General features: G+C 41.7%; 1 protein-coding gene across 1 annotated transcript in view; it reads left to right on the top strand.

Moving 5' to 3' along the window:
* Positions 1–12846, top strand: part of Igf1r (insulin like growth factor 1 receptor) — a 308645-nt gene that overhangs the window by 255222 nt on the left and 40577 nt on the right. The window contains exons 6-10 of the mRNA XM_047542106.1: positions 438–652; positions 2638–2764; positions 4310–4548; positions 7529–7696; positions 7923–8127. Of these exons, the coding sequence (XP_047398062.1) occupies positions 438–652; positions 2638–2764; positions 4310–4548; positions 7529–7696; positions 7923–8127 (954 nt within the window). The remainder of the gene's footprint in view (positions 1–437; positions 653–2637; positions 2765–4309; positions 4549–7528; positions 7697–7922; positions 8128–12846) is intronic.

Here is a 12846-nt window from a genome sequence, read left to right as displayed (position 1 = left end):
CACCTGGCTCTGAGAAAAAATAACCAAAGACATTTATAGGGAATGATCCGAGGAACATTCTCCCATGTGAGAAGCTTTATATGTTGGTAATGGAGGTCATCAAATTAACTAGTGCCCTATTGATTTCAATATCCTTGACTCATGCTGTTACCATTGTTAACAGCAGCTGTCTGCTTTTGTTTTGTTTTGTTTTTGTGGTGCTGGGGATTGAACCCAGGGCCTTATGCATGTGAGGCAAGCACTCTACCAACGAGCTATATCCCCAGCTCAGCTGTCTGCTCTTAAATAGCATCAACAAGTAAATCTCTTACTGGCAAAGGAAATATGTTTTGTAGTGACACACATGGTAAAGAGGACCTGTGTTAGATGGGGCCAGCATGGTGGAGGTGGAACATGGACATGGGCAGGTACAATAATGTCAATTACTGTGCTTCCAGGAACTACTCCTTCTATGTCTTGGACAACCAGAACTTGCAGCAGCTGTGGGACTGGGACCACCGCAACCTGACCATCAAATCCGGGAAAATGTACTTTGCTTTCAATCCCAAACTGTGTGTTTCTGAAATTTACCGCATGGAGGAAGTGACGGGGACAAAAGGGCGCCAAAGCAAAGGGGACATAAACACCAGGAACAATGGAGAAAGAGCCTCCTGTGAGTGACAACATTCAAACCACAGTGGCCCCTTCAGTTCTGATAACCACAGCTCCCTCCTCATTTTACTTGAAGGACTAACAGGCCACCTTAGCTAGCACCTCACTTCCATAGTCAGTAGTGGGCAGTTTGCTGATACGTTCATGTTGATACATTTTCCTGACATCTGCCAGGGTGTGTTCAACATTTATAAATAGTTTGTTACTCATAGTCTAAAGGGATGATCACTAAATGAATACATGATAAAATATATTTCTGTGCACAGAATCTTTTGTCAAAGAAGAGCCAGCACACTTGAGCTTGGGGGCAGGCCAGTTCTGCCCTTCTCCCAAGGATAAGGGCAACTAAAGGCCTAGGGATGGAAGGAGTTCAGCTGCTAGCAGACCACTGTGGGCCCTGGACTCCCTACCCCTCACACTTGCCTCCTCCTCACTCCCCGCACCAATACCAAAAAGATGGAGTGAGTCTACATCTTTGAGTCCATATACTTTAACATTTTTGAACAATATAATTATAACACTGTTTAGTGATACAATTTTGACTTTAAGGTCTCATAGATATGATGCTCAGCCTCTGTTAAATCAGCCATTCTCTAAGTGTGATCCTAGGACTGGGATGTCACAGTGTGTTTCTCCTTTAACCCTGTATGAAAACTGCTTTTAAAAGTGTTGTGGCTCTTTTTGGATGAATAGAATTACAAGAGCTAATTTTCTCTTTACCTTTAGCTTTAAAATGTTGGGGAGTAAATAGAGTAATTTATATATTTGAGAGTGATTTCCATGCATGCACACACACAGGAAACTGAATCTGTAAATTGCTTAGCATTTGGCTTTCGCTCGCTTTGTAGATGTTCAGATTTATCTGGTAGACACTCAGATAGCCAGAGAGTATTAGAGGGAAGAGAAGTGAGCTAGAGGTGGAAAGCATCTTTACAGCCAGCGCCTTCACCCTCCCCTCCAACTCCCTAACTTACTCCCTGTGTAAACCACAGCCAAATGGATATATCGGAGCATTTTCTAAGCCAGCCAGCCAGCCTGACCTGTCAGGTCTTGAATACTGGAGCCATTTGTTTTTCTTCAAAAACATAATCAAGATTTTCTCTCGTAAATAATACTTCAGCAGAACCTGCAACATTTTTCACATCACAGTTGAGCATGTTTTGCCCCAAAGACTTCATAGTGTCTTATTGCCTTCCGTCCCTTTGCTCCACCTCTTTGGTATGCAGAGAGTCAGGCAAACACAGCAGAAAGGACAACTGGTTGGAGATTTTCAGGTTTCCTTCAGGGCAATAGTTGTCCGTCCTCCCTGGTTCTTCTTGTAGTTGGAATCTGGTGCAAAGAATAAGAGGAACTTGTGTCAGCTTCCTTGCTGTACCCCACCAGGCAAGGTGCACCTCCTCCAGAGCACAGAGGGTCCTGCCAGGGCAGCTGTTCTTGTCAGTGTTTAATCTAGTGCAGGTCTTCAGCTGACCTTCAAGGAGTTCCACTGTCCTTTAAGGTTGACACACAGTTTAGACTAAGAAAATCTCCTTTCTGTGGTTCACCTGAGGTAGTGTACCTGCCTTGGATGATGGCACAAAAGCAGTTGTCTACCAACCAAACAGGTGCCATCCTCTCTAAGAAGATTTTGTCCAACTTAAAGGTTACACTCTCTCAGCCAGACCCCCTTTGGCTGCCAGCATCTTAAGGATAGACCTCCTTGTTCACTGAAGTGGCCCTTCTCTCAGGTTAAGAAACATAGGGTCACATCCCATTCCCTGGGCATGTGGCCAGTGCAACTAACTCAACTAAAACAAAGAAATGGACCTCTGGGAGTTCCACATAGTGAAATGTTGAATTCTCAGTGGAAAATAAGAAAACCACCTACCAAGTCGAGAAAGAGAGTTAGCATGTACTGCCAGGTTTAGGGAAAAGAGTAGTGCTCAGACAGGCGTCATTTCAGAGATACATGTATCTCTGTCACTCATGAGGTACCTCTGTGTCCAGGTGAAAGTGATGTCCTACATTTCACATCCACCACCACGTGGAAGAACCGCATTATCATAACTTGGCACCGGTACCGGCCCCCGGACTACAGGGATCTCATCAGCTTCACCGTTTACTATAAAGAGGCGTGAGTTTCTGCATTTGGTGATGTCATTATGTTGGCAGGGCTGGGAATGGGTGTGGTCGGTCCTTTGGTCATCACATACCTTGACTGAACAGGACGCCAATGGGTTCCCCATAAAGAACCAGACCAAATATTCCACTTCATCCTCATGTGTCCTCCCTAGCTGTCAGGTGACATCGATCCTAGTTGGTGACAGCCATAAACAGAAAAGTATCAACTTGGAGCTTTTCATCGTTTACTGGTAATTAGAGATGTTTTAATAAGTTCAACCCAAAGGGGTAAAATCTTTGTTGTTTTTTTTTTTTAGAGAATCAGGTCAGTCCAAACTGTCATAAACTGTGATGAGCACATGTGATGCCCATGAACACCTACTCTACGAACACCTTGTAGGAGTGTGAACCTAGACTGCTCCTTTATCTTTTTCCAGGCACTATATTTATGGACCTCTCCCATTCTCTGCTCAGGTCATGAGCCCTTCAACCAGGGAAAGAAAAGTGGAGAGAAACCGACCTTCATGTATTCGACTTATTGTGACTTCTCCCAGAATGTGTTGGACCTTTTCTTGTGCTATAGATGGCATTCACCTACGTGTGCAGCCATGACTTATTCTTACAGATTGTGATCTCTCCTTGGTCTCTCTGCTCTCTCCTTTGCTTCCTATATCTGGATAGTTCCCCTTACTCAGGTCCCATCTCAAAGCATAAATCTCTTTCCCAGATGCTTGGCTTCCCAAGAGCCAAGCAGCAATGGCAGCACCTGGCACCCTTCTCCCTGCTGGAGTTGGAGGGTCCTAGGAATTTCTATAGCCAACAAACAATTTCTATAGCTCAGAATTAGTAAGCATTCAGTGTGTGTATATATGGCAGTCCCTCATGACCTCCCATCATGACAGCAGGCAGGTTTATGTTAATGGCTGATTAACATAATGTTTCAGAAGCCAGTGACCAGAGTCCCTCTTATCTCATAAATATAGAAAACATACCTAATCATGCATCCATGCAAAATACTCCATTCTCTTCGAAAGTTCTACCAATACTTTGGCAGTGTCAGCTGGTAATTTAAGGAATATACACTAGTTTCTGAGACAATCTGATATTTAAATATTATGAGATACTTAAGTAACAATGGACTGTGAGCAATTTAGATTTTAGAAGCTACTTCTTTTTTTATGTAGGAATGTGAGTTTTCTCCAAGTTATCCTTTATCAATATCTGATGTTTACATTAAAAGTCTGTGCTTGTTTTTTTCTTAATGGTGTAAAAGTGTTGTAATTCGGGAGAGAAAAAAAATAGTATTTGCATGTCTTAAGGAGGAGCGTCTTCAATCTCAGGAACATAGAACTTACTCTTCCTGAGACAGTGTTCATTCTGTAGTGTATAACTATGGTGAACCCAGAGACCAGTTTCTTCTATACAAATATAATTATTAGTTTTTATTTGAAATTCCCATTATAGAAAATGTTACATGTTCAGCTTTGGGGAAAGTTCTTGAAAAGTTTTGATGTCAGAACCCTGAAACATTCTCTGTACTTGGTTGATTGTCTTTCAGACCCTTTAAAAATGTCACAGAATATGATGGGCAGGATGCCTGTGGCTCCAATAGTTGGAACATGGTGGATGTGGACCTCCCTCCCAACAAAGATGTGGAACCTGGCATTTTACTGCACGGGTTGAAGCCCTGGACTCAATATGCAGTCTATGTCAAGGCTGTGACCCTCACCATGGTGGAGAATGACCACATTCGTGGGGCCAAGAGCGAAATCTTATACATTCGTACCAATGCTTCAGGTATCTACAAACCAGACAGACCCTCACCATCTCCTGCCTCTTTATGACCTATTATACTTGGATAGACAAGGTGTAGTTGTAGAGCTAGTGATAAGATACAAACGTAGTCTTTCTTGTCAATGCTTAATGCTCTATCACATTTTTTTCCTCACTGCTAATTCCTTAGACCCTCCTGTGCCATTTTATGGACTTACTGCCAACTTTCATTCTCTACTTGTTCTGTGCTAATAAGCCCAGGTCCTCCAGGGTCCTGGAATGGTTTCCTTGGAAGACCCAACCAGGAAATAATCCCATGTGACTGCCCTTCTTGTTTATTTTAATGCCTAAACCTCTGAGAACTGAAAACATGCTGATCTAGATCTGAGTTCCACTAATGTATTGAGGCTCATTGGTTTTCCATTTTTATAATCACTACAGTTCCAAAGAGGTGACAAAAGTCAAAAAAAAAAACAAGACCTAGTATGTTGTGGGTATTTGAGTATTGACTGAAGATGTTCTTCATTCTCATCTTTTTTCTTTTTTTTTAATTTTTATTTTTTTTATTGTAAACAAATGGGATACATGTTGTTTCTCTGTTTGTACATGGCGTAAAGGCATACTCCTTCTCATCTTTATATTCTAAAGCACTTCATTTCTCAACTCCCAAATCTGGAAACAATAAAAGCAGCATTTGTATATATTTTCCAAGTATATAAAGACTAGTTTGGAAGTAGAGAGCTGCCCTTTATATTTTTGTTTTTGTTTTTTCAGTGCTGAGGATTGAACCCAGGGCCTTGTGCTTGCAAGGCAAGCACTCTACCAACTGAGCTTTATCCCCAGCTCTTGCCCCTCATTTTTAATGACACTAACTGCTATAACAAATATTTTATAACCTGGGTGCCTTATAAACAACAGAAATTTACTTCTTACAGTTCCGGAGGCTGAAAGTCCAAGATCAAGACACCTTTGGTGTCTGGCGAAGGCCAACTTCTTAGTTCATGGAAAGCCATCTTTTTGCTGTGTCCTTTATATTACAGAAAGAAAGGGCAAAGGGACGTCTGGCGTCCTTTCTATAAGAACAGTAATTCCATTTACTAGACTCTACCCCTGTGACTTAATCACATCCCAAAGGCCCCACCTTCTAATGCCATCGCCAGAGGAATAGGATTTCCACAGATGAATTTGTGGGAATTTATTTAATAGTCTGCAGCACTGATAAGCATTCTTTGATAATGGCTATTCTTATAAAGAGCAAGGTATTTTTTAACACCCATAAACCTAACACAAAATAAGTTTAAATTGCAAAAAGGGTGAGAAGAAAAAAGTGCGTGGGGAAAACCTTTTGTTCATGCATGCCTGATTCCTCCTCCTTTCCCCTGCCCCATTTCAGTGACCCATTAAGTGGTCACAGTAATGTCACTGACCCTAAAGAGTTTATAGAAATAAATTTGGTTTAGGCTTCTAACTCTAGGCAAGGCTTCATGTAGCAGAAGTTCAAATGCAACAGAGTAAGTTTTTCCTCTTAACATTTAGAAGAAACCCTTCCCAGTAAATCATTGAAGCAAGTTTGAGAAAAAATAGAAAATTCTCCTTATAGCAAAATAAAATTTAAAAATTAAAAAGAAAAATTTCAGCAGTACTGGAGATTGAACCCAGGGCACTCTACCACTGAACTACATCCCCATCCCTTTTTATTTTTTTATTTTGAGACAGTGTCTCACTCAGTTGCCCAGGTTGGTCTTGAACTTGGAACACTCTAGCCTAGAGTCCCTAGTAACTGGCATCACAGGTGTGTACCACCACACCCAGCTGTTACAGCACATTCTTAAGAAACTTGTTTATTTTCCCCAAAGATAGAAAACCAAGCCCTGTACAGATTTATTCAGCTCACTCCATTTTGGCCCTTGTCCTTGTAAGTGATAGCGATAGATAATGACTTGGTCCTCTCTTTTTGCTTTTTGGTGACACCTGTCATTATAATATCTAGCAGTAAGCTGTTTGTTTTTGAAATACTTGTTTCTGGAAACCCTAAAGTGGCTGAGCATCAAGAGGTTATGTTTTCTCTAAAAAACTAGCATTAGTCATAACCTTTTCCCAGAGTAGTATTCCTTAAAGGTTGTTAGATCTTTGTGTATTTTATATATCTCTTGCACCTTGGAAAAACCATCAAAATTGGTGCTTTTTTGTGAACCTGATGAGAACAAGATTTCAGTGGCCCTGGAATGCATTTTCTGTATTTGCATAAGTTAGCTCTGGATTTGGGTTAGGTTGTCAGTAGTAAGTAAAGGTTGATTGGATTATTATGCTTTGCCTGAAATCAATATTCTTTTGCTGGTAACAGTCCTTGGCTTAAAATCAGGGCTTACACGTGTTTGCACTTTTAGTCTGCTTTTCAGAGTCGCATCTCATCATTCCACTGAAGCATGACTGCAGGATTGGTGGATTTCCATGCTCTTGCCTGTTCCTCTGACCCCTCTCACACTGGTGCATGCTCATGCATGTGCACTCTCACACGCTCTCACACAGGCTCTGTAGCCCCCATTCTATTTGCCACCTTTCATTTGGGCTTCTTGACATTTTTATCAGAGATTCAAAATTTCAGATGAAACTCAAATCACTAACTTTCAACCTTTGTTAAAACTACCCAGAGTTAAACACTTTGGAGAATGGCAGTTGTAATAAATGAGAAAAATCAGGTGTTTGAATTGACTGTAGATTGTCACCTGTTTTAACCTGGCTCTGCCCCCACAACCTTTCCCATTTGCAAGTCAGTAGTGTTTGTTTTTACAGAGATTACCCAAGAATAGATGCTGTAAAGGGGAATGTTGGCATTTAAATTAATGTTCTTTCCAAACAAGGTTCTATTTTCCTTTTGTGTTTCAGTGTTCATTGCTATTGCCTTGGTCATACTTGCAGCTTCCTGTTGGTTTGCAGTGAGTACCTGATAGCCTCTACCTGAGTTCATTTCATTTTCTGAAATGTCTTTTGTTCTCCTTTCCAGTTCCTTCCATTCCCCTGGATGTCCTCTCAGCATCAAACTCCTCTTCTCAACTGATTGTGAAGTGGAACCCCCCATCTCTGCCCAACGGTAACCTGAGTTATTACATAGTGAGGTGGCAACGGCAGCCTCAGGATGGCTACCTGTACCGGCATAATTACTGTTCCAAAGGTAAGGATCCTGGCAGTGGCCCAGTTGGGAGGTGCACCTGTTCATGCCCATTGTCTGAACATACCTGAGCCCTGATATTATACCAACTAGGTAACAGTGTATTTTCCCTCCATTAGAAACCAGCACCTTCTTGATTAAAATTATTAACAGCTATTCTTTCTCCTCACAAGCCAGTTATACTTGGCTTTCATTCCCACTCTCTCTTTCACTTCTCTTTTCTGGGAAGACAAAATCCCCATCAGGAAGTATGCTGATGGCACCATTGACGTCGAAGAGGTAACAGAGAATCCCAAGACTGAAGTGTGTGGTGGTGAGAAAGGGCCTTGCTGCGCTTGCCCCAAAACTGAAGCTGAGAAGCAAGCTGAAAAGGAAGAGGCTGAATACCGAAAAGTCTTTGAGAATTTCCTGCATAACTCCATATTCGTGCCCAGGTACCCGTACCACTTGAAAACATTCTTAGGATGGTGCTGCTTAGGCAGGTTCTTTTGCTTTTCTTTCCACTTAGTAGTGTGGGACATGACACAGGAGCCACCAAGAGGGAACAATGGAAGGTGGCATCAGTTTGATCAAGTAAGTGGAGCTCCTGTGGAAGCTGGTTAGCCCTGAAAGGAAGGGGACTGGGGCTTCTGTTGTTAGGCACTGCAGGTGTGATGGATGCTGCCTCAGCCACACAGCCTTCTGCAGACAGCAGGTGGTTTTCCCCACATAGAGACAGGGAGATGAAACTGAGAGGGTTCCAGTCTCTTGACCTTACTCATGGAAATCAGCTAGGGGAAAAGCCAGGATGTGGGCTCATCTCTGCCCTTCCCACTTCTCCCCAGTGCTGGCAGAGAAGGGTTGCAGCAAGAGGGGGAAAATCAGGGTCAGACCAACTTCAGAACATAAGCAGGTGCCCCAGTGGTCCTTCACAGGAAGGTTTGGGAAATAGCATAGAACATAGTCTTTCAAAGTAATAGAAACGCTGCCTCAAGAAGTCTCTCTGCTCCTGTGCTCTAATCCTCAGTCTCTATTGAGTGAGAACAGAAATGGAGGAATAGACATTTTGAGTAGCAGCACTACTCGTAGTAGGCAAAAGCTAGAAACAATTCATTGTCTATCAGCATATGAATGGATAAACATATGTAGTGTTTTCAGTAGATGAACTAGAATTTAGCCATGAAAAGAAAAGAAATTCTGATACATGATACTACATGCCAACAAAGCCAGGCACAAAAGGATAAATACTGTATGTTCCATGTACATAAAATATATAGATTAGGCAAGTGTATAGTTCGTTAGAGTTTACTAGGGACCTGGAGTAGGATGGTGAAGGAAATGAGGGAATTACTTTGTAATGGGTAGATTTTCTATTTGAGTTGGTGTGAATTTTTTGCAGATAGTGATGATGGTTGCACCACACTCATGAATGCAATTAATGCTTTTAAATTACACATTCAAAAACTTTTAATGGTAAAAGTTCATGCTATAGATATGCATTTTTTATTTTAACATTTTATCATAATAAAAAAAATAGTAAGTAAAATGGTTTTTTAAAACTGGAAGAAACCTTAGCAGAGTAGGCTGGTAATGTCTGAAAAAGGACTTGGAGTGGTGATCCAGGACTCCCATTCTTCCTAAAGATTGTTGTGCAGAATTCAAAAACAACCTTGTGTCTGAAAACCAGATTCAAACCAGCAGTGTGTCCTCAAGTTGTGAATGCCCCTCCCCAGGATGCCCTAGCTACCAGCACTCTGCCTGGCCTATTCTCTTCCCCTGAGGCCTTGAAAGCTTGGAGCTGCAGTTTATTCCACACTTACTTTGCCCTTAAAGGCTGTCTTAGGTTCTAACAACAAATGAGTTTTAAAGTGATTTTTTTTTTCTGTCAAGTGACTTTCATGATACTTGCAAAATGGTCAGAGAGCCATCTTACTTTGAATAAATTAGGAAATAAAGACCTTTTAGAACTGGAGGTACTACTTTTGAAATGAAATGAAAATCCTCACTGCTTGGTGACTTTCTTCCCCTCCCTTCCCTTCTCTCAGTTATAGCCACTAGAGTAATGAGTGCCCAGGAAGCTACTGCCAGCCCTCCCACCACCCCAGTGGGGCAGCTTCTGTTGGAAGGCAGATTATATGCTGCTCTTCTAGTGTTATCCTTGTGGTTCAGTGTTCACTGCTGTTTTCTTATCCATGATACCTGTGTACCATGTGTGATTCCTAGAATTTGAAAGCTTAAGAACTGGAAAGAGGTCAGAGATGTTTGAAAGCAGAACTCAGTGAGGCTTGGTGACTTCTCTGACAGCCTCATTAATTTAGAATCTGGGTCTTAGACCTACATTCTCACGCACCAAAACTTTTTCCTTTCTTGGATTTTCCATATGATCTACTCCACCTGGGCTGGCAGTCACTATTGCTGTAAGGACAGGTGAGTATAGAGTGTCTCAAGCAGGCTGGACAGAAAATATGTTTGTTTGCTTGTTTTTGTGGTGCTGGTGATCAAACACAGGGTCTTACATATTCTAGATAAACAGTTCCACTGAACTACATACCCAACCCCAAGAAGTTGTCTGTTCACCGTCAGAGGCTGTTGGTTACACTGGTGTTTTTATTATCCAACTGGTGTTTTTATTATCCAGAAGTTCAAGTTGTTGGTTAAGGGTTTAGAAAGTGTTATTAGTCCATTTTCTGTTGCTATAACAAAATACCTGAGGCTGGATTTGTGTAAAGCTCACAGTTTAGAGGAGAGAGCACAAGTTAGAAAGAAGCCAGAGAGATTCAGGAGTTGGCCTTGCTCTTTTCTAACAACTCACTCTTGCAAAAACAGCCAATTTACTAGACCAGCATTAATTAATTACTAGACCAGTATTATAATCCCTACTGAGAGCAGCACCCTCAGTGACCTTTTATCTCCCAATAGGCCCCACCTCTTAAAGGTTCCACCACCTCTTAATACTGAGAATACCATACTTAATACCTTAATAACATACTGAGGACCAGGCTTCCAATTCAAGAACCCTCAAGGGACAAACTATAACAACATAAAGATTTTGCTGAAAGGCCTCTAGCTTTCAATTGTAGTCAGAAGACAATATCTTTTTTTTCATCAGAGGTAGAACAACAGATTAAGTGATGTGAAAGTGGTTATTAAATTGACAGATTGCGTAGTTGGTACAGATGTTATTAGTGCACAGCATTCATGTTGTTGGGTTCAAAATAAGTTTCTGCTGTGCCACATCCCATGTGATGAAAAGTATTCTTCCATCCCTGTAACATGACTCTCTCCTAAAACAAGTCCGATTTACACTTCTCTATTTTCATGGGATGAATACCCATATTTTGTCCATGGTAAGAGGCCACAATTTGTAAGAATTTGCATTGTTTTTTGCCTCATACTGAGGCATAAGTCTAATATTTATGCAAGTTCTGAGAAGGTTCACATAAAGGGGTATCCAGATGACAGAATAACTGAATCACCAAGTCTCATTTTTTGTTTCTACAGCTAGTTGTCCAAAAATTTTTGATTTCCCTCAGTCCATTCTAAGAACAATTTATTTGGGAGCTAAAATCAAGTCAGTCAGGTACAGTTCCTTCTACATGGTCCCACGTGTCCTTTGTGTTTGAAGTAGAATGGAAGCTAGAGTTTGTCAAGTTGCTTTCTGAAGTCAGTATTGGGTGGCAAATGCCTTTCCTTGACCAGCATTTTCAATTTTCAAATACGTAGTTTGTTTTATCTAACACATTGACAGATGTTGAGAAGTAAAAGGTTTTCCAATAGGAGTAAGTTGTATCATAGAGCAGAGTGAAGAAAGTTGGCAATATTTCTTATTGGTCGTGCCATTGGAATGTAGCTGTTGACAAAGAATTATATATGGCCATTCTGCTTACCCCAGCAGTGCCTTCCTGCTAATGTTCTTTGTTGCCTGCCCCAACCCCTGACTTGGTGTCCATAGTAACAGCTATGTAGTCTCGAAAGTATGGGGGTTTACAAATAAGTAAACTGTTGAAAGTACTTTAATGGTGTAATACCATTTCAACAGGGAGTGGCTAGGGGAGGGCATTGACACAGTACTATTTTCACAGTGGGTCAAACCCAAGCAGCTTCTTACTTGTAGACTTAAGTGTGTATTGTATTGATTTTCAAGGAAAGGTAGGAAATTTGTTGGTAATGTGTTGAAAAAGATCTCCCTTCCAAGAAAGTAGGTGGTTTTTGGCTGGTTGGGGTTGGTTTGCACAGTGTGAGAATGGTGGGTTATTGGCCTCATTCCCAACCCTTCCTTTCCCAGCATTGTCAAAACAAATTTACATGCCCCTGACCTCGTAGTTTGCTACCTTTAGAATGAGCCTGTTAGGCGGTTTCTTCCTCGGTGGGGCCCAAATATCACTTTACAAAGAAAGATCGTGCTTTGCAGGAGAATCCATGGGCTGAGCAGATAGGGGAGCCCAGGTGGTCTTTTCTCCTGGCCTCCTACCTTTTCCTTCCAGATTTTGACCTAAGGACCAGCAAGAAGCCTGTGGGGTGTCCACTGAGCCTTCACATGGCTTCTGAGATGCCTTCTTCCCTGGGTGAAATTTTTCTCCCTGCTGCTAACAAGCTTCCTGTATTCTGAGCTTTCTCATTTATTTGAACTCAGTTTTCTTACTAGGTAAAATTCATCCCATTTGCTCCCCTCTACCCTTTGCCTATTCATAAAACATGCAACCAGTCAGTAGCCTCAGCACCCTATTTTCCCCATGGTACATGGCTGACCTGAGAGTTATTGGTGCCCTGTCTTGATGTACCTCTCATGCTGTTTATTTTTCTTGGTTCCTGTGAAAGTTAGGAGCCTGTTTTTAAGTTCCGGGGGAAACCCCTTTTTCTGTGTCAAAACAGCAATTGGAGGGTCACACCTTCATCTGCCCTTTTGGGTATTGTTGTACTTCCCTGGGGATTTTATGCATTCCCTTTTGTTTTGTTGTTGTAGTTTTTGTTTTAAGCCCTACTCAGATCTGTGACAAAGACTCTGCCCCTCTCACGGGCTGTATCTTTTGGAGGGCACGAATCCCACTGCTGAGTGGAAGGCAAAGCTGAGCTCCAGAGACCTACAGGAGTATGGCCTGTACCAGGATTTAGGGTGGGATTTTCTTTTGTTTTGTTTTCTTTCTTTTTGGTACCGGGGATTGAACCCAGGGATG

The sequence above is a fragment of the Sciurus carolinensis genome, chromosome 2 (assembly GCF_902686445.1).
Source record: "Sciurus carolinensis chromosome 2, mSciCar1.2, whole genome shotgun sequence".
In the NCBI taxonomy this organism is placed as follows: domain Eukaryota; kingdom Metazoa; phylum Chordata; class Mammalia; order Rodentia; family Sciuridae; genus Sciurus; species Sciurus carolinensis.
This window is presented reverse-complemented; position numbering and strand designations above follow the sequence as displayed.